This window comes from Lagenorhynchus albirostris, chromosome 6 (genome assembly GCF_949774975.1).
Source record: "Lagenorhynchus albirostris chromosome 6, mLagAlb1.1, whole genome shotgun sequence".
NCBI lineage: Eukaryota > Metazoa > Chordata > Mammalia > Artiodactyla > Delphinidae > Lagenorhynchus > Lagenorhynchus albirostris.
The window spans coordinates 93,209,068-93,234,813 of NC_083100.1; the positions used below are offsets into that span (position 1 = coordinate 93,209,068).

The 25,746-nt window shown below is 35.9% G+C and overlaps 1 protein-coding gene across 3 annotated transcripts in view; it reads left to right on the forward strand.

Annotated features, from left to right (window-relative positions):
- The window catches only part of DARS1 (aspartyl-tRNA synthetase 1), a 67,625-nt gene that overhangs the window by 37,055 nt on the left and 4,824 nt on the right, over positions 1 to 25,746 (forward strand). For all 3 annotated transcript variants that reach the window (XM_060152965.1, XM_060152963.1, XM_060152964.1), the window contains exons 5-12: positions 568 to 670; positions 4,186 to 4,266; positions 5,265 to 5,324; positions 6,836 to 6,947; positions 7,808 to 7,942; positions 10,060 to 10,207; positions 23,033 to 23,179; positions 24,713 to 24,755. In XM_060152965.1, coding sequence (XP_060008948.1) covers positions 568 to 670; positions 4,186 to 4,266; positions 5,265 to 5,324; positions 6,836 to 6,947; positions 7,808 to 7,942; positions 10,060 to 10,207; positions 23,033 to 23,179; positions 24,713 to 24,755 — 829 coding nt within the window. The remainder of the gene's footprint in view (positions 1 to 567; positions 671 to 4,185; positions 4,267 to 5,264; positions 5,325 to 6,835; positions 6,948 to 7,807; positions 7,943 to 10,059; positions 10,208 to 23,032; positions 23,180 to 24,712; positions 24,756 to 25,746) is intronic.

A 25,746-nucleotide genomic window follows, 5' to 3' on the forward strand; every position in this document is an offset into this window, starting at 1 on the left:
ATCTTAGTAAATTTCAACTATAGGCAGGGAAATGTTCTTTAATAAATAATTGAGGACTTCCCTGGTGGTCCAGCAGTTAAGACTCCAAGCTCCCAATGCAGGGGGCCTGGGCTCGTTCCCTGGTCAGGGAACTAGATCCCGCATGCATGCCGCAACTAAGAGTCTACATGCCACAACTAAGATCCCACACATGACAACGAAGGTCCTGCGTGCTGCAACTAAGACCCGGCGCAGCCAAATAAAATAAATAAATATTAAAATTAAAATAAAATAAATAATTGAAAGACTTTTTCACAGTTCAGTGCTGGTCCTGTTACCTCTGATGTCTAGAGTATTTTATACATGGTAACTAAATTATGGAATCTGGAAAATCATCTCCTCAAGAAATCTCACAAGGTGTGCTACATAGTAGCTTATTGTAAATAGGTTAAAGAGACTGGCTTTATCTCAAGTGGCTTACTATGTTAAAGAAGAGTTTAATATATTCAGCTTCACTGTTGCAACACCAAATGAATTCTGACACCTCTGATGAGATGATTAAAGTTGGACATTTTTTTCTTTCGACAGCATTAACAAAGAGAGCATCATAGATGTGGAAGGAGTTGTGAGAAAAGTGAATCAGAAAATTGGAAGCTGTACGCAGCAAGATGTAGAGTTACATGTTCAAAAGGTAATTTTTTTCAAAATATAAAATTGTATACAGAAATAGATGAACTAGTTCTTATCACTAGTCACATCAAGTCTATATGTTCTTTTTTTTTAAATTAATTTTTGGCTGCATTGGGTCTTTGTTGCTGTGCGCAGGCTTTCTCTAGTTGCGGTGAGCAGGGGCTATTCTTCGTTGTGGTACACGGGCTTCTCATTGTGGGGGCTTCTCGTTGTGGAACACGGGCTCTAGTCTAGGCGTGCAGGCTTCAGTAGTTGTGGCACGTGGGCTCAGTAGTTGTGGTTTGCGGGCTCTAGAGCGCAGGCTCAGTAGTTGTGGCACACGGGCTTAGTTGCTCCGTGGCATGTGGGATCTTCTGGGATCAGGGCTCGAACCTGTGTCCCCTGCATTGGCAGGAGGATTCTTAATCACTGTACCACTAGGGAAATCCCTATATGTTCTTAATAATTAGAGTTGATGTAAAATATTGAGATTTATAAATTGATTACTGACTCAGTTAGCTTTTGTTATATAACAAACCACCTCAATACTTAACGACTTAAAACAACAAAAACATTTATTTGCTCATGATCCTGTGCAGTTTGGGAATGAGGGTCAGCCTATCTGGGATGGCTCATCTGCACCACATGACATTGCCTGGGGTCACTGATATTTCTGGGACATCTCCCCGTGGCCTCTCCTCATCCAGCAGGCTTGCCCAGGCTTGTTGACATGGTACATCTACCATAGTCACATACAGAAAAGTATAAAACACATCTAAAAAGCTTTATTCACTATTATGAACCTATTTTGCTGTGAACTTTCTTTTAATGATGTACTTTTGAAGGTTGATTAGTTATACTAACTCTTAATCATTATATTTCCTTATAATCATTGTATTTCTAATATTTTATAGTATAAAGAAGTCAAGAGACAATACTATATTGGACTTACATTCCAGCAATAACTTTTTCATACAAGATTTATCCCACATCATTTTCTTAGACATAGAAACTAAAAATGCTCACCATCATTGACCTTTAAAATCTTATAAGTGAACTCACATGTATTTAATACTATTGAAATAATCCTGCAACTTTGAACCTGCAGTCTCAGATCCAGGTCTAGTTTATATCTACAGTATTCATCATTGAATTTCTCTTACAGAGTAGTCCTTTCCCACCCTTACCCCTGTGTGTGTGTGTGTGTGTGTGTGTGTGTGTGTGTGTGTGTGTGTGTGTGTGTGTGAGTGTGTGTGTGTGTGTGTTTAGGCACGCGCGTGAGCGAGCACACATATATGGGATAGAACAAACAGACAGATGCAGAAAGACAGATTCATCCATACACAGTAATTTGGGAGTAAGGTTGTATTTAATTGAAATTGACTGTCTTGGAACTCTTCAAGACTTAGAAAATCTTGTATTTTTTACTAACCTAACTTGCCAAATTACTTTGTTCTCTTTGTGTAAGTCTTATTTCAAACTAACCCCACCATGAAGTCTGCAACGTAATAAAGGCAAACTGACCTAAAGGTGTGCTGACCAAAAAAACAAAGCCTATCTTCGAATAACATGTTTTTCAACACTTGAATAAATAAGATTTTAGTGAGTAGAGCAAGTAAATGTATTTTTTTTTTTTAGATGTTAGGGGTAGGAGTTTATTAATTAATTAATTTATTTTTGCTGTGTTGGGTCTTCAATTCTGTGCAAGGGCTTTCTCTAGTTGTGGCAAGCGGGGGCCACTCTTCATCGCGGTGCGTGGGCCTCTCACTATCGCGGCCTCTCTTGTTGTGGAGCACAGGCTCCAGACGCAAAGGCTCAGTAGTTGTGGCTCACGGGCCTAGTTGCTCCGCGGCATGTGGGGTCTTCCCAGACCAGGGCTCGAACCCGTGTCCCCTGCATTAGCAGGCAGATTCTCAACCACTGCACCACCAGGGAAGCCCAAGTAAATGTATTTTTAAAATATTCTAATTATCTAGTGTTTGGTTCAACCTTAATAAATGTTAAATATAAAGCCTAAAGAGCTAACCCACAAATTTTGCCTGAATAAAAATAATTATAAAGTATCTCACAAAGCATAAAATATTGTATACTAAATAGAATTTTATAATAAGCAGTGACTCTCTTTTATCATTTATTCAGCCAGCAGTTACTGAGTGTATACTTTGTGCCAAGCACTATGTGAAGTTCTGGGGATGAAAGCGCTCACGACCTAATGAAGGAGATGATGAATTTCCAGTAGTTAGAAAATGAAAGAGGTAGCTGTCCAGTTCTCCAACTTTGCATTGGAGATCAAGTTTCTGTTAACTCATCAAAGGGAAGCATGACAACTTAGGTATAGGGGGTGGTGACAAATAATTCTATTTTAATGCTATGAAGAGGACTGGAGTATCCTTCTGACACCTTTTCTTCAAGTGTCTGAGCTGAATGCTAAATGTGATTTACCAGCTGGAAGAATATAATTTCCTTTCTGGAATTAACTAAATAAGGTCTCTTTCCCTCTTGTGCTTTAGCAGGTTTTCCAGGCATAGTTGGGAATAACTAATAGGGTAACATGTTTTTTTAAGAGTGGCGAAAAAAACCTAAGCTCATTCTTTATGACCTAACTGCTTTTTTTTTTTTTTTTTTTTTTTTTTCCGGTACGCGGGCCTCTCACTCTTGTGGCCTCTCCCGTTGCGGAGCACAGGCTCCGGACGCGCAGGCTCAGCGGCCATGGCTCACGGGCCCAGCCGCTTCGCGGCATGTGGGATCCTCCCGAACCGGGGCACGAACCCGTGTCCCCTGCATCGGCAGGCGGACTCTCAACCACTGCGCCACCAGGGAAGCCCCCTAACTGCTTTTTAGCACTAAAATGTCCAGTTAGTGTGAGTTAGGGATTTTAACACCATAAAGGAACACTTTCTACAGCAGCTCCCAACCAGGAGAGCAGCAGGAAATGAGCTATAACATACTTGATGAAAGAAAGCATTGAGGGATATTTAGAAAACGAATGAGTAAAGGAAAGAGAGGTACAGCAGAATTGAGCTGACTTTGGTCCTAGTGGTAGAAATGGCCAGATGCTGTTAACAATTATAATAACTTATTTGTTAATGGCTCTTTCAAATGAGCAAAGTGTTTTTTTTATTCATTATTCCATTTGATTCTTACCGCAGACCTTATTTTACAGAAGACTGTTGAAGCGCTAGGTAAAGTGATTTGCCTAACAGCAGCTTTTATGTGACAAAGAGAGGCCTTAAGCCAGACCCCTCGACTCCAGTTATTACTTATTTAAGACATTGGTGTGCACCTTAGAGTTTACAAAGTATTTGTACCTATGTTATCTCATTTGACTATTCCAGCAACCCAGGGATGTACACAAGAAATATTATCCCCATTTTATAGGTGAAAAAACATGTACCATCTTTGATTTTAGCAAGTAGTTTCAGTTAAAGATGTATGCAAACATTGTTTCTCATGTTAAGTCAACTGTAGATTTTTTTTAAACACAAGATAACAGGTTTTGTGTGTTTTTTGATATTTTTGGTAATCTCTCACTTTCAGATTTATGTGATCAGTTCAGCTGAACCCCGCCTGCCCCTGCAGCTGGACGATGCCGTTCGTCCTGAGGTGGAAGGAGAAGAGGTGAAAATTACACTTTTGAAATAATGTGTTTCCTCTGTATGTTTAGTTTGCAAAACATTGAAAACTTGATGTGCTACTTTTGTAGGAAGGGTACCTATGAATTGATTTGAGCTTCATTTTTATTTAAATGTACTCTTACATTAACAATTCTCAAACTTTTTGGTCTCAGGATTCCTTTACATTCTTAAAAATAATTGACCCCACAAGCTTTTGTTTTTATAGGTATACCTATCAATATTTACAGTATTAGAAGTTAAAACAAAATTTTTAATATTTATGACATTATTAAAAATAATATAATTAGATTATGTGTCTGTGTATTCCTATATAAATAATAAAAACAGCAGTAACATTTTATGAAAAGTATTTTCAAAAACAAAAAATAATTTAGTGTCAAGAGTGACATTGTGTCACATGTCCACATTGTTGGTAATATCTGGCTCAATACACAACAATTAGATTTTCATATCTGCCTCTACATTCATTCTGTTGTGATAGCACACATCATGAAGCCTTTGGAAAATTTCTCAGTATAGTCAGGAAAAAATGAGAGTGAAAAGGTATTATTATGAAAAATAAGTGTGACTTAACAGACTCCCTGAAAGTGTATGGGGTACCTTCACTGGTGCCCTGAACATACTATGTCAGCTTTTATCTGTTCCTTCACTCTTCAACTAGCAGGCAAAATCCAGGGATCAATGAAGGTGCCGGTTGTTAATTATTCTGATATCCCAATAATGAGTCAAGGGGTTTGGGGGCAGGAGGTGGAAAAAAAAGCATTAACCTCAATTCATTCTCATTTCTCTTCTTTCCAGCTCTTCCTTTTAACAATAACTTCTCTCTGGCTCCACTTCTTGTATCTTGGATCTTTGATTTGGGGGTATAACATGAACACACGTGAACACACCTATTCTTACTTAAAAATTAACGTGGCTTCTGCAAGTGTTGTTTGTGTCCTTAAAAAAATTAGTAAAATCTGTTTTTTCATCTTTTTTTAGGAAGGAAGAGCTACTGTTAACCAAGATACAAGATTAGACAACAGAGTCATTGATCTTAGGGTATGCCTCATTTGTTTATTTAGTGACATGATTGTGCTGACATCAAGGTGGGCAAGGATACCATACCTGACTCAGGTTTATAGAAAAAATCGGCATTTGCCTGTATGTAATATGATAATACAAGAAGTAATTTACCTTTCTGACTGACCCTTCCCCTAAAAAGAATTGTAGGCAACAAGGAGAGTTGAGTAATAGTTCACAAGATACTGACTTGCTTCATGTTAAAATGACAAAGGAACATGAAGCTAATAATGGTCTTGCTTCCAGGTAGTACCTGTTTCAAACAAGGGAGTCAGCAAGTGAAAACATAACCATTAATATCACTACAAAATTGTGAAAGAAGTTATGTGTACATTTTAGAACGACCAGGTGGAGATTAGTAGTTAATGCCTCAACTCTTTGAATTTGATCTGAGCACAGAGTTAATAATAATAACAAAGAAGTAGTTGGCCCTGGTGGTTTATATAGTAATCTCATAGGTCTTCTGTTTCCCTTTCTGGTTTGGTAACAAGTGAAAGAGTTCAGTAGTTTCATCATTGTAGTAAAACCAATATCATCTCTCTTTCTTAATGTTTGACCATATCATCTCCTTTACTTAAATAATCTACCTAAAACTTAAATGCTTTGTCACATTGAGTTCTTTCCAACCTTTCTGCCCTTATTGTACGCTCAATGTTTCACCTGATTATTTGCTTTTTGTCTGCTTTTACCTTTTCCATTTTAATTTATAGTATATAGAAAAGGCTAGCAATAATCAAGTCCTTTTGGTACTGCCTAGAAACCTCAGGTTTTTCATAATTTTGGCCACAGTACTTAGACATCCTACTGTATTTGCTATTTGCTCACACAAGTTATTGGTTGTGCCTCTAGAATTTGGCCTGAAGAGTATTTTTCTTTGACCCACATTTTTTTTTAAATTTAAATTCATTGCCATCATTGAAAAACGGAGGGTTTTCGCATTAAATCTAGATGGCTTTTCTCAAAAAGTTGGAGGTGAACCCATCAATACTGGACCCATGTAGCAAAATTAGCTAGTACTCTATAGTGAGCATTCTGTTCTCTACCGTGCCCTGCACCACCCAGGAAGTACCATTCATTCATTCCATTTATTTGTCTGGCCCTTGTAAGCATTCACCTTTTTAACCCCTACTTTGACTTTACATTTTGGGAAGCCTTCTATACATAAGTAGCTTGAAATCTTTTACACACCTTAGATTATGCCTAAACTACTATCTAATTTAACTCCAAACCAGTTTTTTTAATAGACTCTCAGTTTAGCAAAGTCAAGAGTTGGAGAGGTTGGAAATAAAGGGCAAAATTTGCATTCTCCTTCTATAATATGAAAAATTCCAAGATATATCCTTATATTGATTGTCATGTAACCTAACTTTTCTCTCATATAGTGAATTGTTTTCTCTCTGAACTTTCCAGGCAGGTGACCTGATTAGAAAATGCTCCATCTCAGTTAATGTGTCAAATTGATTTAATTAGGTTTTTTTATTGTCTTATAGACATCAACTAGTCAGGCAGTCTTTCGTTTCCAGTCTGGCATCTGCCATCTTTTCCGAGAAACTTTAATTAACAAGGGTTTTGTGGAGATCCAAACTCCTAAAATCATCTCAGGTATGCTTTAAGATATTTCTCTTAGTTTTTTAAAATAAATTGCTTTCCCCCAAGTTGATTCATATTAGGTTTTGGATGTGGTTTTTTAATTTGAGACTCCCAAGTGTCCCTTGAGGTTTATCGCCATGAGACTATTTTGAAGACTATGCTATATAGCAGCAATCACACATCACTAACACCAGTAATACTAAATCCCCTTATTTCAGGAGTCATTATGTGATAATGATTATAAAATGAGGCAATAACACATGAAGCAGTATTTTTATTAATGTAAGGTACACCAGAAACTACTTCCCTTATGTAGGTTTCTTTCTAATTGGTATTGCAGTTGTTTTTTGTATAAACTACATTGTAAAATTACTAAATACTACAGATGGGAAAATCTCATTAATTCTCATTCTTACATGAGAAACTTATATTAATCATTCTTAATCATTTAACCTTTTTAGAGTTACTTAAATAACAAGAAAAAGTATGTTATAATTTAATTATAAATTAAAAATTGAACATTGCATTATTGATAATTAGAAAATTATTAAGAATATCATATCTTTTTTTGTTTAAAAAAATTTTTTTACAACTCCAGATTAGCTTTAATAGATTTGAAATTGATGCAGAAAGCATATATATCCAAAGAAGTAAAATGGAGATATAGCCAAAGAAGTAAGTCTGTCCTAAATATAAACTGTTTAGAATCAGGTATAAGACATGTATAGATTATGGTTTCTCTGCAATTCTTGATTTTCCAGTTTTTTTGTTTTGTTTTGTTTTAGTGAAGTACTTGAATCAGAAGTATAAACTTTTTACTGGAAGTTTGCGTTGATAAGCTTACGGTTAATTATAACGTGTTTGCATTTCAGCTGCCAGTGAAGGAGGAGCCAATGTATTTACTGTGTCATATTTTAAAAATAATGCATACCTGGCTCAGTCTCCACAGCTGTACAAGCAAATGTGTATTTGTGCTGATTTTGAGAAGGTTTTCTGTATTGGACCAGGTAAGGTTTTTGGCAGTTACGGTTTTCTCAAAATTCATTAATTGTACCATAGTAATGGTTTTAGAAACACATTTTACATAAAAACATTTTGAAAGCTTAAATCCTTTTATATGCTGACTACATAAACACTAGACTTTGAGGTAAAAATGACAAGGTACTTAGGTAGACATTCTAAATAATATATTTTGTTGTCCTTGATAGCTCCTTTACTACTGTTGTAAGTTTACAAATGTGCCACTGTTTATTTCACTACCAATTTTATTGCAAAGCTGTTCTGTTTTACTATTACTGTTTATACTGTTCTTAGTATTGATAATATGCTAAAGTCCATTAGAAATTACTACAAATGTCTGATATTTAATAGATTATATTAACATGTTTTTTAAGATATAGTTGTTACAAGTCAAACATGGACACATAATCATGTGGCAGATTCTTTTTTTTAATTAATTAATTTATTTATTGGCTGCATTGGGTCTTTGTTGCTACGTGCGGGCTTTCTCTAGTTGCGGCGAAGGGGGGCTACTCTTCATTGAAGTGCGTGGGCTTCTCATTGCGGTGGTTTCTTTTGTTGTAGAGCACAGGCTGTAGGTGTGTGGGCTTCAGTAGTTGTGGCTCGCGGGCTCTAGAACGCAGGCTCAGTAGTTGTGGCACATGGGCTTAGTTGCTCCGCGGCATGTGGGACTTTCCCAGACTAGGGCTTGAACTCGTGTCCCCTGTATTGGCAGGCAGATTCTTAACCACTGTGCCACCAGGGAAGTCCGGCAAACTCTTGTATGAAGCTAATTATAAGCAAAAACTATCTTTACCTCATTCTTTAAAACTTACCAAATTACTTTATATATGTAAGTTTTTTGATAGCTTAATAAAAATTAAATACCTGCTAATAGAGAAACTGAGATCATTAAGTTTCTTAATTTTCTGAATTCATTAAACAATTATATGTTGAACACCTGCTGCATATACAGCCTTGCTCTAGGTTCCATGTACATAAGAGAAGAATCAACCAGCACTTCTCAAATGTTAATGTGCACATGAATCACCTGGGGATCTTGTTAAAATGCAGATTCTGACCAGTAGGTCTGTGGTGAGGCTTGAGATTCTGCATTTCTCACAAGCTTCCAGGTACTGCTGATGCTGCTGATTTGCAGACAGACCATGCTTTGAGTGACAAGGGAATAAACATTGTCCCTGCTTCCAAGACAGAATGAGACATGCATACATAGAGCACTCACAGGGAGTAATCAAGTGATTTTCACAGCAAAAAATCAGATTGTGCTGTACAATCAGCAGATTGGCGTTAATTATATAGTGTAGATAGTGTAAAAAAAGGGAGAAGATGGAATTTGCTAGAGTCACCATAAAAGAGAATTCATACTGAAGTAGGTTCTAAGGACTGAGTGGGAGATATAGACAATGGAGATGACATTCTAGTCAGAGGAAGCAGGATGAGTAAAGTGCATGGGAGAAAATAAAAATAAGACTAGTTAATATTAAGAAATGGGAAATACAGGGTAGGACTAAATTATGAAAGCATAAAGGTTTTAGACATTTTGTCATTTTATGTCTTATTACAGTAGTCATTTGGGAACCATTTGTTAAGTTACTGAGGAAGGATGTGTTATAGGAATATCAGTCTTGCAGTGGTATGAAAAATGGAGCAGAGCTAGAGTCAGGAAGACTGGAAAGGAGGAAAGTGCAGTGAGGATAATAAGAACTGGACTGAGGTAATGGCTAGAGTGTGTATAATGTTACTTCATTTGCACAGATTTCATTTAGCTTGAGTCCAGTTTTAATAAAATTGAGAACTCACTATATTGAATCTATTTTAATTATTGAGAAGGCACTTCAGGACCTTGCATTCCCTTGGGATTTTCACTAGCCTCATTTATTAATTTACATTTGTTACAGCTTTTACGTGACTGTAGGAATTCGTAATGATCTTGCCGTCCATGAGAATGCTGAAACAGATGTCTTATCAAAGATTTTTCCAACCCTATAATGATAATGAAAATAGTGCCATTGGAGTACTAGTAAATAGGATTTGATATTTGAATCCCAATTTCTCCAAAATTTTAAACAACATGTACTATGCATTTCTTTTATTAATGTTACAGTATTCAGAGCTGAAGACTCTAATACCCACAGACATCTAACTGAATTTGTTGGCTTGGATATTGAAATGGCTTTTAATTACCATTACCATGAAGTTGTGGAAGAAATTGCTGACACTTTAGTACAAATATTCAAAGGACTTCAAGAAAGGTAAAAAATATATATTTTATAACCTTAGGTGGGTATAAATTTCAAAATTTTCTTCAAATTTTGAAGAAATTAGCTTTAAGTTCTTCAAAATAAAGCAATTCTGAAATATGTAAACTAAGTTTTTATTGGGAACAGGAAAAAAAAGACTTGCCAGTTGGTTGATCAGTTAATTAGTGGAAAAATCCACACTCGAAATAGTAACTTCTGAATCCTAGCCAATTGGGACTACAGCTAGTTAACCTAATCTTCGTGGAGAAGTTTACCAGATCGTGAATTGCCTAACTATATTTGTTTTTTCCTCTATATTGACATCCTGAATTTCTCAGAAATAGAGCATATGTTACTTTTATAGCAGTTTATTATTTGGGAGGTAGTGTGGGGTTCAGAGCTTGGATTCAGCTAGATCCAGGTTGTGGGATCAAATCCCAACTCTGCTATTATCTTTGTGGGCATTGTGCAAGTTAACTCTGTGCCTCAGTTTCCTCTGCTGTTTTAAATGACGATAATATTACTACTTAACTCAGAGGTCAAGAGTCCTTCTAGTCTTTCAGTTTCTGATCTTTACTGAATCTGTGTAAATTAAGCCTGTGTCAGGAATGTTAATTCTTAGATCAATTAATATTTACAATGAGTGCTCAGTAGCGATTAGAAACTAGTATACTGAAGGGACTTTCAGCTTATTTGGGCCTGGTGAATTGACACATTTATAGAAAATTATTAGGCATGTTCTGGATGTTCAGAAAATTGAATTGTGTAAAATGTTCACTTCAGGTACACCCTCTAAACTGGCAGAATAGTTTCTCGCTCAAAAGGACATTGAAAGTTGTTCACTTGTGATAATGTTTACAATAGAGAAAATAAGAAAAGAAGATGGAAAGCAAGTTAACTGGGATCAAGAGAGTCTTTTCTTTTTTTTTTTTCTTTTTGCCATACTTGTGACAGTACTGCCAGTATTAAGTTGGATATAACAGATTTATCTAGCACTTTGATAGCTGACAAAGGACTGTATTTGAAATTTCTATTTGAAGACCATTGATTTAACTATTAGTTGATGTATTTGGATATGCTTCATTAATACTTAAAGAGTTCAAAAATATTTTGAAACTTTTTTATGCCATTGCAAGTCTAATGAGTAATTTCAAGAACATAGAAATTAATCATTGATCTTATAAAAATACTGTAGCATAGCACCAGTATTTTCCAGGCATTCTATTCATTGCGTTGTACCTTTGATGAATAGTTAATTGTAGACAGCCTTTTTTTTCCCCTAATGACATTTATTGTTTTCTTCCTGATTTTATTAATACAAGCAATACATATTTATTGCAGACAGCTAGAAATAAAGGCATAAAGTAAAGATTAACAGTCACCCATAATCCCACCCCCCAGAGATAACCATCATTAACATTTTGATGCATTTTTAAAAATTGAGGTGTAATTGACCTACATCACTGTGTTAGTTCCAGTGCACAACACAGTGATTCCGTATTTCTGTACATTACAAAATGATCACCATGATATGTCTAGTTACTATCTGTCACCATACAAAGCTTTTACAATATAATTGACTATATTCCTCATGCTGTAGATTTTATCCCCATGACTTTTTTTTTGGAACTGGAAATTTATTCTTCTTAATCCCCCTTACCTATTCCAGTCATCCCCCAAACCCCCTTCTTCCACTGTGGTCTGCTAGTTCTCTGTGGTGTCTGTTTCTGTTTTGTTATGTTTCTTAATTTCTTTTGTTTTTTAGATTCCCCTTATAAATGAAATCATATGGTATTTGTCTTTGTCTGACTTACTTCGTTTAGCATAATACCCTCTAGATTCATCCATGTTGTCACAGATGACAAGATTTCATTCCTTTTATGGCTAAGTAATATCCCACTGTGTATATATACACTACATCTTCTTTATTCAACTGTCAGTGGACACTTAGGTTGCTTCCATATCTTGGCTATTGTAATCATAGTGCTGGAGTAAACATAGGGGTGTATATATATTTTTGAATTGGTGTTTTTATTTCTTCAGAAAAATATCCAGAATTGGAAATGCTGGATCGTACCTATTTCTGATTTTTTGAGTGACCTCTATACTGTTATCTATAATGGCTGTATCAATTTACATTCCTACCAACAGTACACAAGGGTTCCCTTTCCTCGACATTCTCACCAAAACTTATTATTTGTTGTCTTTTTGATAATAGTCATTCTGACAGGTGTGAGGTGATATCTCGTTGCGGTTTCGATTTGTATTTCCCTGATGATTAGCAACATTGAGCATCTTTCCATGTGTCTGTTGCCCATCTGTGTGTCTTCTTTGGAAAAATGTCTACTCAGATACTCTGCCCATGTTTAAATTGGGTTTTTTGGTTTTTTGATGTTGAGTTGTATGAGTAATTTGTATATTTTGGATATCAACCCCTTATCAGATATATCATTTGCAAATATCTGTTCCCATGGGCAGATACTCTGCCCATGTTTAAATTGGGTTTTTTGGTTTTTTGATGTTGAGTTGTATGAGTAATTTGTATATTTTGGATATCAACCCCTTATCAGATATATCATTTGCAAATATCTTCTCCCATTCAGTGGGCAGCATTTCCATTTTGTTAATAGTTTCCTTCACTGTGCAAAAACTTTTTAGTTTAATGTAGTCCCATTTGTTTATTTTTGCTTTTGTTTCCCTTGCCTGAGGAGACAGAGCCAAAAAAATATTGCTAAGGCCAATGTCATTGAACGTACTGCCTATGTTTTCTTCTAGGACTTTTATGGCTTCAGGTCTTACATTTAGGTCTTCAATGCATTTTGAGTTTATTTTTGTATATGGTGTGAGAAAGTCCAGTTTAATTCTTTGACAAGTAGGTATCCAGTTTTCCCACCACAATTTATTGAAGAGGCTGTCTTTTCCCCATTGTATATGCTTGCCTCCTTTGTTGTAGATTAATTGACCATATAAGTGTGGGTTAATTTCTGAGCTCTCTGTTGTCTTCCATTGGTCTGTGTGTCTGTTTTTGTACCAGTACCATACTGTTTTGATGATGGTAGCTTTGTAGTATAGTTTGAGTCAGGAAGCATGATACCTCCAGCTTTGTTCTTCATTCAAGGTTGTTTTGGCTGTTCAGGTCTTTTCTGTTTCCATGCAACTTTTAGAGTTATTTGTTCTAGTTCTGTGGAAAAAATGCCACTTTTATTTTGCTAGGGATTGCATTGAATCTGTAGATTGCCTAGAGTAGTATGGTCATTTTAACAATATTAATTCCTCCAATCCATGAACATGGTATATATTTCCGTTTGTTTGTATCATCTTCACTTTCTCTCATCAGCGTCTTATAGTGTTCTGAGTACAGGTCTTTTACCTCCTTGGTTAGATTTATTCCTAGATATTTTAATCTTTGTAATGCAATTGTAAATGGGATTGTTTTCTTAATTCCTCTTTCTGATAGTTAAATATTATTGTATAGAAACACAACAGATTTCTGTATATTAATTTTGTACCCTGCAACTTTACTGAATTCATTGGTGAGTTCTAATAGTTTTCTGGAGGCATCTTTAGGATTTTCTATGTATAGTATCATGTTATCTGAACCGGTGACAGTTTTACTTCTGTCTTTCCAATTTGGATTCCTTTTATACCTTTTTCTTGTCTGATTGCTGTGGCTAGGACTTCCAATTCTGTGTTGAATTAAAGTGGCGAGAGTGGGCACCTTTATCTTGTTCCTGATCTTGGAGAAAATACTTTTAGCTTTTCACCATTGAATATGATATTAGCTTTGGGCTTGTCATTATGGCCTTATGTTGAGGTATGTTCCCTCTGTACACACTTTGTTGAGAGTTTTTATCATAAATGGATATTGAATTTTGTCAGAAGGTTTTCTGTATCTGTTGAGATGATAATATGATTTTTATTCCTCAATTTGTTGGTGTGGTGTATCACATTGATTGATTTGTGGATGTTGAACCATCTTTGCATTCCTGGGATAAATCCCACTTGATCGTGATGTATGATCCTTTCCATGTATTGTTGGCTTCAGTTTGCTAGTTTTTAAGGATTTTTGCATCTATGTTTATCAGGGATATGGGCGTATGATTTTCTTTTTTTGTCTGGTTTTGGTGTCAGTGTGATGCTTGTCTTATATAATGAGTTCGGAAGTGTTTCTTCCTCTGGAATTTTTTTTGAATAGGTTGAGAAATATATGTGTTAATTCTTCTTTAAATGTTTGATAGAATTCACCTGTGAAGCCATCTGGTCTTGGACTTTTGTTTGTTGGGAGTTTTTTTTATTACTGATTCAATATCATCATAGTCAGTTGGTCCATTCATGTTTTCTGTTTCTTCCTGATTCAGTCTTGGGAGATTTTATAGGAGATTTTATAGGATCTCTAGGAGTTTGTCCATTTCTTCTAGGTTGTTCATTTTATTGGCATATAGCTATTCGTAGTAATCTCTTACGATCCTTTGTATTTCTGTGGTGTCGATTGTAACTTCTTTTTCATTTCTGATGATATTGATTTGGATTCTCTTTTTTTCTTGATGAGTCTGGCTAAAGTTTTATCAATTTTATCTTTTCAAAGAACCGTCTCTTAATTTCATTGATCTTTCCTTTTTTTTTTAAGTCTCTAATTCATTTATTTTTCACTCTGATCATTATTACTTTTTTCCATATAGTAACCTTGGGTTTTGCTTGTTTCTAATTTCTTCATGTGTAAGTTTAGCTTGTTTGAGATTTTTCTTATTTCCTGAGGTAGGCTTGTATCGCTATAAACTTCCCTCTTAGAACTACTTTGGCTGCATTCTGTAGATTTTGGATTGATGTGTTTTCATTTTCATTTGTCTCCAGGTATTTTTTTATTTCCTCTTTCATATCTTCTGTAACCCATTGGTTGTTGAGAACCATATTGTTTAGCCTCTATGTATTAGTGGGTTTTGCAGGTTTTTTTCTTGTAGTTGATTTCTAGTCTCATTGCATGTGGTCGGAAAAAATGCTTGATAGGAATTTAATCTTAAATTTACTGAGACTTGTTTTGTGGCCTACCATGTGATCTATCCTGGAGAATGTTCCATGTGTACTTGAAAATAATGTGCATTCTGCTACTTTTGGATGGAATGTTCTATATATATATATATATATACATCTGTTATCAAGTCCATTTGGTCTAATGTGTCATTTTAAAGCCAGTGTTTCCTTACTGATTTTCTGTCTGGGTGATCTGTCTAGTGATGTAAGTGGGGTGTTAAAGTCCCCTACTGTTTTGTATTATTGTCAATTTCTCCCTTATGTTTGTTAATACTTGCTTTATGTATTTAGGTGCTCCTATGTTGGATGCATATATATTTATAATTGTTAGATCTTCTTGTTGGATTGATCCCTTTATCATTATGTAATGTCCTTCTCATTTCCATTTGCATGGAATACTTTTTTCCATCCCCTCACTTTCAGTCTGAGTGTATCTTTAGATGTGAAGTGAGTCTTGGAAGCAGCATATTTGTGGGTCTTGTTTTTTTATCCATTCAGCCACTCTGTGTCTTTTGATTGGAGCATTAGTCCATTTACATTCAAAGTAATTATTGATAGGTATGTTCTTACTGCCTTTTTGTGACTTGCTTTCGGGTTGTTTTTGTATTTCTATTTTGTTCTTTCTTCTTTTTGCTTTCTTCTTCCCTGTGATTTGATGACTATCTTTAGTGTTAATATGAATTCCTTTCTCTTTTGTGTTTGTGTATCTGTTATAGATTTTTGGCTTATGGTTACCATCAGATTTATATATAGCAACCTATGTACATACATTATTATTTTAAGTTGATGATCTCTCAAATGCATTTCAACAACCCTGTGTTTTTACTCTCCTCCCCCACATTTAATGTTTTTGACATATTTTATGTCTTTTTATTTTGTGTATTTCTTAACTACTTATTGTGGATATAGATGATTTTACTACTTTTGTCTTTTAACCTTCCTGCTAGCCTTATATGTGGTTGATCTACTACCTCTACCATATATTTGCCTTTACCAATGAGAATTTTTCTTTGTAATTTTCCTATTTCTAGTTGTGGCCTTTTGATTGTTTGTTTTTGGCTGCTCTGCGCAGCTTGCAGTACCTTACTTCCCTGACCAGGGATTGAACCCGGGCCCCCACAGTGGAAGTGTGGAGTCTTAACCACTGGACCGCCAGAGAATTCCCTAGTTGTGGCCTTTCTTTCCCCATTTGAGAAGTCCCTTTAACATTTCTTACAAAGCCAGTTTCGTGGTGCTGAACTCTTAGCTTTTGCTTGTCTGTAAAACATTTTATCTTTCCTTTAAATTTGAATGATAGCCTCCCTTGCCAGATACAGTATTCTTGATTGTAGGTTTATTAACTTCAATTACTTTAAATATATGGTTCCATTCCCTTCTGGCCTACAAAGTTTCTGCTGAAAAGTCAGCTGACAGTTTTATAGGAGTTCCTTTGTATGTATCTAGTTACTTTTCCCTTGATGCTTTTAATATTCTCTATCTTTAATTTTTGCCTAATTACACTGTGACTTGGTGTGGACCTCTTTGGGTTGATCTTATTTGGGACTCTCTGTACTTCATGGACCTGGATATCTGTTTCCTTTCCAAGGTTACGGAAGTTTTCTGCTATTGTGTCTTCAAATGCATTCTCTGCCACTTTTTTCTCCTTCTGGGACCCCTATAATGTGAATGTTAGTCTGCTTGATGTTGTCCCAGAGGTCACTTAAACTGTCCTCATTTTTTTAAATTCTTTCTTTTTTTCTGTTCAACTTGAGTGGTTTAGACTACTTTGTCTTCCAGTTCACTAAATTGTTGCTCTGTATCAACTAATCTACTGTTGGTTCCTTCTAGTGTATTTATTTGTTACTATATTCTTCATCTCTGTTTGGTTCTTCTTTATATTTAATAACTCTGTTAAACTTCTCATTGTGTTTATCCATTCTTCTCTCAAGTGAATTGAGCATCTTTATGACCATTACCTTGATTTTTTTTTTTTTTTTGTCACGCTGCATGGCTTATGAGATCTTAGCTCCCCAACCAGGGATTGAACCCAGGCCCCCGCAGTCAAAGCACCAAGTCCTAACCATTGGACCACCACCAGGGAATTCCCTACCTTGAACTCTTTATTGGGTAAATTGCTTATCTCCACTTCACTTAGCTCTTCTTCTGGGGTTTTATCTTGTTCCTTTGTTTTGAAAATATTCCAGTGTCACCTTATTTTGCCTGATTCTCTGTTTTTATTTCTATGTATTAGGTAGGTCGATTATGTTTCCTGATCTTGGAGAAGTGGCCCTATGTAGGAGACATCGTATAGGGCCCAGCAACACACTCACCTCTGTTCACCAGAGCGATACGCTCTAGGGGGTGCCTGCGGTATGAGCTGTGTAGGCCCTTCTGTTATGGCAGGGCTGACTTCTGTGGGCATGCTGGTAGGCTTGGCTGGCCCCCAGCCCAGTTGGTTGCCAAGCGCTACCTAGTGCAGAGCCTGCTGGTTACTGGTGGGCAGCACAGGTCCCAGGACTGGTGCTGGCCCACTATTTGGCAGGGCCCAATCCTGGGCCCTCTTGTGGGCAGGGCCAGATCCTAGGGTGGCTGGGGGCTTGGGAGGAAAGGGGTCTACAGCTACTACTGGCCTGCTGGTAGATGAGGCTTTATCCTTGTGTGGTTGGCTGCTTGGCCTGGGGCTTCCCAGGACTAGTGCTGACTGGCTGGTGGCCGGGCCTGGCCCATGTGCTAACAGGCTAGAGGGAGGATTCCAAAATGGCGCTTGCCAGCACCAGTGTCCTCACGATAGAATGAGCTCCCAAAAAAGGCTGCTGCTAACATCTGTGTCCCCAGGGTGAGTCCCAGTTGCCTTCTGCTTGTTTAGGAGGCTCTCCAAGATCAGCAAGTGGGTCTGACCCTGTCTCCTTTCAGATTACCACTTCTGCCCCAGGTCTCAGAGCATGTGAGATTTTACATGCACCCTTTAAGTGGATTTTCTGTTTCCCGTGGGGGCTTCAGTTCTCTCAAATGCAAGCCCCACTGGCCTTCAAAGCCAGACATTCTAGCGGGCTTGTCTTCCTGGTGCAGGATCCACAGCCTGGGGAACCCGATATAGGACTCAGACCTCTCACTCCTTGGGGGGAATTTCTGCAGTTGTGATTATCCTCCTATTTGTTGGTTGCCTACGTTGGGGGTATGGTTGTGGACTATGCCACATCTCTGCCCTTCCTACCCGTCTCTTTGTGGTTCCTTCTTTATATCTTTGGTTGTAGAAGATCTCTTCTGCTAGTCTTCTGGTTGTTCTCATCAATAGTCGCTCTGTAAATAGTTATTTTGGTGTGCCCATGGGAGGAGGTGAATTCAAGGTCTTCCTACTCTACGATGTTGGCCAGTCCTCCCAGCCTTTTCTTTTAACCTTTGTTCTCTGAAACATTTCAATAGAGTTTATTTTAAGCAACTTTTCATTCAGATAGTCAACAGAACGACAGATGTTTCCCTATAAAACAAAATATCTTTCGAAACTATAATGAAGGAATAGAGCTTTTCTCATTTTCTTTTTACATTTATAATTCAAGGAGGTTTGTGAAACTCATTAATTTAGGTATTGACATCTTTGCTACTTAATATTGGAATATGAAATTTCCACTTTGGTTTTTGTAACAACAGACCAAGCATGAATTGGGCCCTTGGGATTAAAATCAACTCTCTACTTACAAATTAGAGATTCAGACACCATTATCACTGGGCTTTCTCAGTAGACTTAACATGGCAACTTGGAAATAAAAGTCTTCTTTCTGTCTTCTATATAGCATTTAGGAATTTTAAGTTTCTATGTCAGTTGTAAACTGGGTTATCTGGCTTTTGTCCTATCCCTCTCCTGTTTATCATTAGTACTTATCTCTCACAGAAGAATATACAAATGTATTTTAACACATCATTGACTCGGGGATTTTTGCAGAAACGAATGCCTGTGGCCAGCGATTTGTTATGTAAGTGAATATTGAAACACCCATGTTTGAGTAAATATCAACTTTTTTTGCACTTAATGTATTTTTTTAAATAAATTTATTTGTTTATTTTTGGCTGAGTTGGGTCTTTGTTGCTGCATGCGGGCTTCCTCTAGTTGCAGCAAGTGGGGGCTACTCCTCGTTGTGGTGCACAGGCTTCTCACTGCAGTGGCTTCTCTTGTTGCGGAACATAGGCTCTAGGCGTGCAGGCTTCAGTAGCTGTGGCTTGCAGGCTTAGTAGTTGTGGCACACGGGCTTAGTTGCTCCACAGCATGTGGGATCTTCCCGGACCAGGGTTCAAACCCGTGTCCCCTGCATTGGCAGGCACATTCTTAACCACTCTACCACCAGGGAAGCCCTGCACTTAATGTATTTATTTGAAACTTTGTACATGTCTTACTAAAGCATTCTAATATTTCATTAGAGTGTGATAGGCAGTATAGCAGTCAACTCTGTGCAGGGGAACAGAACATGCATTACAAATACACTGTGTTTCACTGCACTTTCCCCTGGAAGAGCAGTCTCTACACTTTCTGGCGGCATTTTTATTTTTAGTCCTGTGCGTATTATTTCCTTTAGAATATGTGCTTTTACCTAATAGTCAGCAAGGTGGATCTTTGTGGGGGGCTCTTTTAGAAATGCCACAGAAAGACCAGGTACAGGACTACCACTATATTCACCAGAATGGTCACTTACCCATTCTCTAGCTACTGCTAACAAAAATTGCTTGTAAGTCATTTTATTCTGTGCATTAATGCTACAGTTAATTTTAAATGCATTGAATAAACCACAATTACTCAAATAGAAACCCACTTTCTTATACCATTTTTGAGTTTTCCAGAGGATATTGAAGTTTGCCAGATACTGACCAGATTGATCAACTCCTTTAATATATTTATTATACTCTAATATTCAGGTGGGCTTAGTTATCTAATGGCCAGTCTTCCTGTCTTCCTTTCCTGTAGATGCTGTGTAGGCATCATGAATAGTTGTCACTGTGTGGACTAGCCTCTTGTCTTTCCGTAAGAAGAATCACTTCTCCCGTCCGTAAGAATGTCATTTCTCCCCCTGTAGATTTTTAGATTTCTCCTTTAATTGGTGTGGTAGACCACGATTCTCTCTTATAATCCCACAAACTCTGGTTTTATTTTTCAACAATATTTCAGATGTGGACACACTGTTTTAATAATTGTCTTGGTAAACATGGTGCCATGAACCAAGGTGATTGTAGGACCAATAATAGTTTCTTGCAGTTTCTTTCCTTCACCCATGTAAATCCAAGGTTGCATATATATCCAGTTTCACTTTTGCTAACCATCCTGACCAAAGTTCCATATTTTGTAAGTTTTCCGTGATTATAGGTTTTGAATCTGAGTCGTCCTATCCACTTTATCATTGCCTCCTCAAGTGATAGCTCTTGTTTGGGTATATAGATCAATTGAAATTTTGGTAGAAAATAATCCAAAAAAGTTTTAACTTTTGAAATTCTGTCTGCAGGAAGTAGAGTTTCTGAGTTATTGTTAAAGTGAAGAAATGTCATTATTTGTTCGAACCTTCTTCTTGTCATAATCTTTGGAAAGATAGGTGTTTCAAGTAAGGGATCAGTCAACCAATATTCTTTCCAGTGTGACTTTCTTATTTGTCCCATCAAAATTATTAATCCAAGAAACTTCATCATGTCACTATTGGTTACATCTGTCCATTTTAAAGCCTTATCATACTTTTTATATGATTTTTCATTCTGTGTACGATACAAGTTTGTTTGAGAAGCAACCAGCTTGAAAAAGTTGTTACCAAAAATTAATTCTGTTATTTCACTAACACTTTGTGTGTTGTTACATTAATAGTTACATCTAACACATCTGTAAAATGTTATAATTTTTGTGAAATGTTGTCTTCAATCCACTCTTCTGTAGAAGCAAAGGAGCATTCTCTAGCACCTTGAGTTTCATTTTCACTTTCCTTATTAGGATCAATCACTAAGGTTTTTTGTCTTTTTCTTGGTCTGATGTTCACGTCATCTAAATCAGAACTACATTCTGAAGAACTGTCGTCTTCTGAGACACTAGTATATATGTCGCTCGGATAGTCAGAAAAAGTATCTGCATAAAATTCACTGAAAAATTCTTCTTCACTCAAAATTTTGTGATGTATCATTTTTGAAAATTTTATGGTAATAAACTTGCATTTATAATATACACAAGGTTGGAACAAAAACCTAATGGAGCAAAATGTGAATGATAATGACAATCATAAGCTGTCCTTGATCAATTTTAAGCTCTAACAACTTCGCACAGTGATGTTAATTGTATCACTCTCTAAAAACATATTGATACGTCTCTGGTCAATGACATATGGGTAACAAAAGACGTATTAATACATCTCCAGTCAATAATGTGTTAAAATATTGATATTCATATTTTTGTATTACCATTGATTAACATGAATAGGGGTTAATATCCAAAACAAAGCAATTTAAAAATTAATTATTGGGGTCATCTTAACCCTACTTATATCAAGATTTGAATAAATCAATGGCTAAAGTTTATTACTTCCATTAAAACTTTAAGACTAATCAGGAAGTAGTAGTGTTTTTATTTCTACGGTTTTCATAGAATGTAAACATACTTTTTTCAATTCTGTTAATCATGGAAAATTCTAGATCTCTTACAAAAGTAGATAGACTAGCCTAATGAAACCCCATATACTCATCACCCAATTCAACCATTGTCAGTCCATGGCCAATTTTGTTTTACCCATTTCCCCCCGCCCTCTTATTTTGAAGCAAACCTCAGCTATCATTTCATCCATAAATACTTTTGTAAAAATATACCTTTTCAATCTTAGCATCTTCCACAGCAGCAGTTTAGTGCAGTGAACATTTGTCTTGTGCCTCTTGTTTAGAAGGTAGACAATAAACATACTATAGTGATTATTAAAATGAGAAAGAAATAGGCACTCTCCTAAACAAACTTATGGTATAGTGGGAATGGGGGAAGATAAGTGTTCATTAATTTGGTCTTCCTTGATGATAACAAGTGTTATTAAAGTATTAAAAAGTCAGATTTTTTAATGCCTCATAAAATGGGTATTTTTTGTTTCTAACAATGTGAGCTGATATGAATTATAAAAGTTTTTTATCCTTTAATGCCACTGTGATGACAAATGAGATTGAGAATTGGTGCTAAATATTTTTTAAGTATTTAAATTTCCTTATTTAACTTAATTTCTTGATAACAGTTTTTTTCTGGTACATACACTGTTTCAAAGCATGATTTTATGTGACATGAACAGATATTCAATACCTATCAGATATTTTTTCTTAGCTGCTGTTTCTACTACTGAAGAGCCTAAAAGTCCCTGAGGCAATTTCTATACTGAGGCTGATTTTACATGAAAGAGCTTTGCTCTAAAAGCATTTCCTTTTGAGTTGTCTCTGAATTCAAAATTGTTACCAGTGGAACCGTGGAACTAATAGTATATAGGCTCTTGGGTCCATGTCACCTGCCCGCTTGACTACAGGCTCCCGGGAGAGCTAGGAGATCTGTGGCAATGAGCAGGTTCAGCTGGAAAGGGCATGTTTCTACCCCAGAACCTGTTCAAGTTGTCCTTTCCTTATCACTGCACATATAATAACTCCAATGAAATGTTAAAAATGTTGCTTCTTTGTTTAAGAAAAAAATGTGTATTGAGTGTGTGGAAGAAAAAAAGCTGTATGTTCCTTATTTCACCAGTATTGGTTAAAAAATTTTTTTACATTTATGTATTGCCACAGTGACCTCATGTGGGGAAAACATTTATTTCACACATTTTTATTAACTCTTAATCATTGTACAAATAGGTTTCAAACTGAAATTCAGACGGTGAATAAACAGTTCCCATGTGAGCCATTCAAATTTTTGGAGCCAACTTTAAGACTGGAGTATTGTGAAGCATTAGCTATGCTTAGGGAAGCTGGAATTGAAATGGGAGATGAAGATGATCTAAGGTTTGTTTGTCTTTGTGATTTTTAAAACTTTAGTAATTAGATTTAAGATACAAAAGAATAAATATATTGATGAATGATGGTTTTTTCACCCAGTTGATAAACTTCAGTTTTATTAATTTTGGTATATAGTATCATGCTTGTTTTGTTCAATGTGTGATCTGAAATAAAATGTTATGTTTAGGGCTTCCCTGGTGGCGCAGTGGTTGAGAGTCCACCTGCCGATGCAGGGGACACGGGTTCATGCCCCGGTCCGGGAAGATCCCACATGCCGCGGAGCAGCTGGGCCTGTGAGCCATGGCCACTGAGCCTGCGCGTCCGCAGCCTGTGCTCCGCAATGGGAGAGGCCACAACAGTGAGAGGCCCGCGTACAGCCAAAAAAAAAAAATGTTATGTTTAATGTGGTTTGCCTAAGCTTCAGTATTTTTGTTTATAAACACCATTTTTGTGCATTTTTCCCCCTGCTTCATATTTGTAATGCTTTAAAGAAAATATAGGGCCTTTTGCCTGTGATTTTATCATCTAATATGTGAACTCTCTTTTTAAATCAGTGGTGTTAGAGGGTATAGACAACAGCCTAAATCTGTCCCCATACAGGATTAGGGTATGAAACTTTTAAAGATCTCTAAAAGTTATACAAGTCACTGATCTTTGATATAACTGTATTATATTATCTAAATTCAGATCAAACAGTTTATAATTTTGAAATTAATTATATAGTTTAATAAAGATTAGAGATTTCTGTCTACTTATGTTTTATTCAAGGGTTCTTAAGTTAAAATATTTAAGCCAACACAATAATTCATATCAATATAGGAAGGGAAGGTTTTTTTTTTTAGGGTTTTTTTAAAAACATATTTCACCCAAAACCCTTCATTTACCTTTATTTGTTTAACAAATATATATGTGTTTGTGTGTACACATATGTATATATATTGTTTTAATCATCCTGTACATTGCTAGATGACATTTTAAGGAAAACCATAAATCCTATAATTACTTTAAGTTGGATAATATTTTTGTAAGTATTTTGGAAATTTTTCTTAAATAGGATAGAACTTAAAGTAGCAAAGTCCTGGCTATAGAAATGTAATTGGTTTATATATATACACTGTTAACATTTTACTTGGAAATACTGATTTTTGTTTTGTAAATCTTTGATAAAGAGTAAAAAAGGAGAGACCATTTTGGAGTAGAACCATTTAATGGCAAGAGAAGCCTATGTTGGTATGGTAAACTTTCATTATCTGTAATTGTAGGAAACTACTTCATCCATGCTATTTGTGAATCAGTGAATTGCTAAATTCTATTTATTTAAATATTATTGAGCAGCACCTACTAACTGTACCAGGTGCACTCATAACTGGTTTCCAGTAGTAGTTGCCTTTTTAAAAAGGAGCAGAATAGACAACTATGTATTTTGGCTAAATTTTTTATCCTTTGAGAACTTCAAATAGAAGAGGTTCCTTATTAACTTAAAACTCTTTTAAGTTGCTGTTTGATCTTCAAACATCTGATTTCCTGTTTCTTTTTCAGTACACCAAATGAAAAACTGTTGGGTCGTTTGGTAAAGGAAAAGGTAAGGACTCTTGTACATGCTGGATTTCTTTTTATAAATTTGAAACATACCCTGGAACTAGAGAACAGTTGTAAGGGGGGCTAATCTTCCTAGAATGGTAATATTCCAGAATAAATAAAAACCAAGGGGGATAATATATTTTTTTTAATTCTTAGGAAAATAAAAAGTACTCAGACAGGCTTTGCCCAAATGGTATGATTAGGTCAGTATTTGATTTTTGTATAAGTTGTACTGAGGTACCTCTAAAGTGATGTCTAGGTCTGATTGTCAGATTAGTTAGAGAGGACCTCAAGATGATTTTAAATTATTTAGAAATGGTCTTCCCTCACTACCCTTGCTAATTCATGGGAGTAGAGGGTGAATGAATTTCCTTTATGCCTCGTACATGAAAGCTACTTTCCTATCTCATTTTCTAAAATTCCAAAGAAGAGAAAAACTAAACTTAGTGTGATCTTTAAAGAAATTAAGAAAATTGTGTAATTGAATAAAAACAGTCCTTGAGCTCCTCCTGCTGGTTGCACTCAAAACTGTTCAACTGACTGGGGAACTAGCCTGTTTGTGAAACTGCATAGTACTGAGTTTATACCTTTAAAATGATGTTTCAGTAGGGCCATTTCTAATTTGTCAGCTCTGTTGACATTCTCTCTATGCTCCAGTTTTAGGAAAAATGTTTAACATCAAAACAGTTGAAACGTGACTGGTTTCTTTTTAACTAAATGTAGGTCACATATTCTTTCTAACAAAAGTATCATAATTTCATGTTAATGTTATTTATTTCAATTGTAGTTTTCATCTAAGAAAACTACCAAATTAGTATCTAAAATATTAGATATCTAAGTGAAAATTTAAATTACTGGGGGGAATAATCAAGGTTTTTTTAAGATGAATATAGTAAAAGACGTCAGTTTTTCCCAAAATAATTTATAGATTTAATGTAGTTTTTGTAAAACCCAATGAGATTTGGGATAATTTAACAAAAATAGTTATAAAA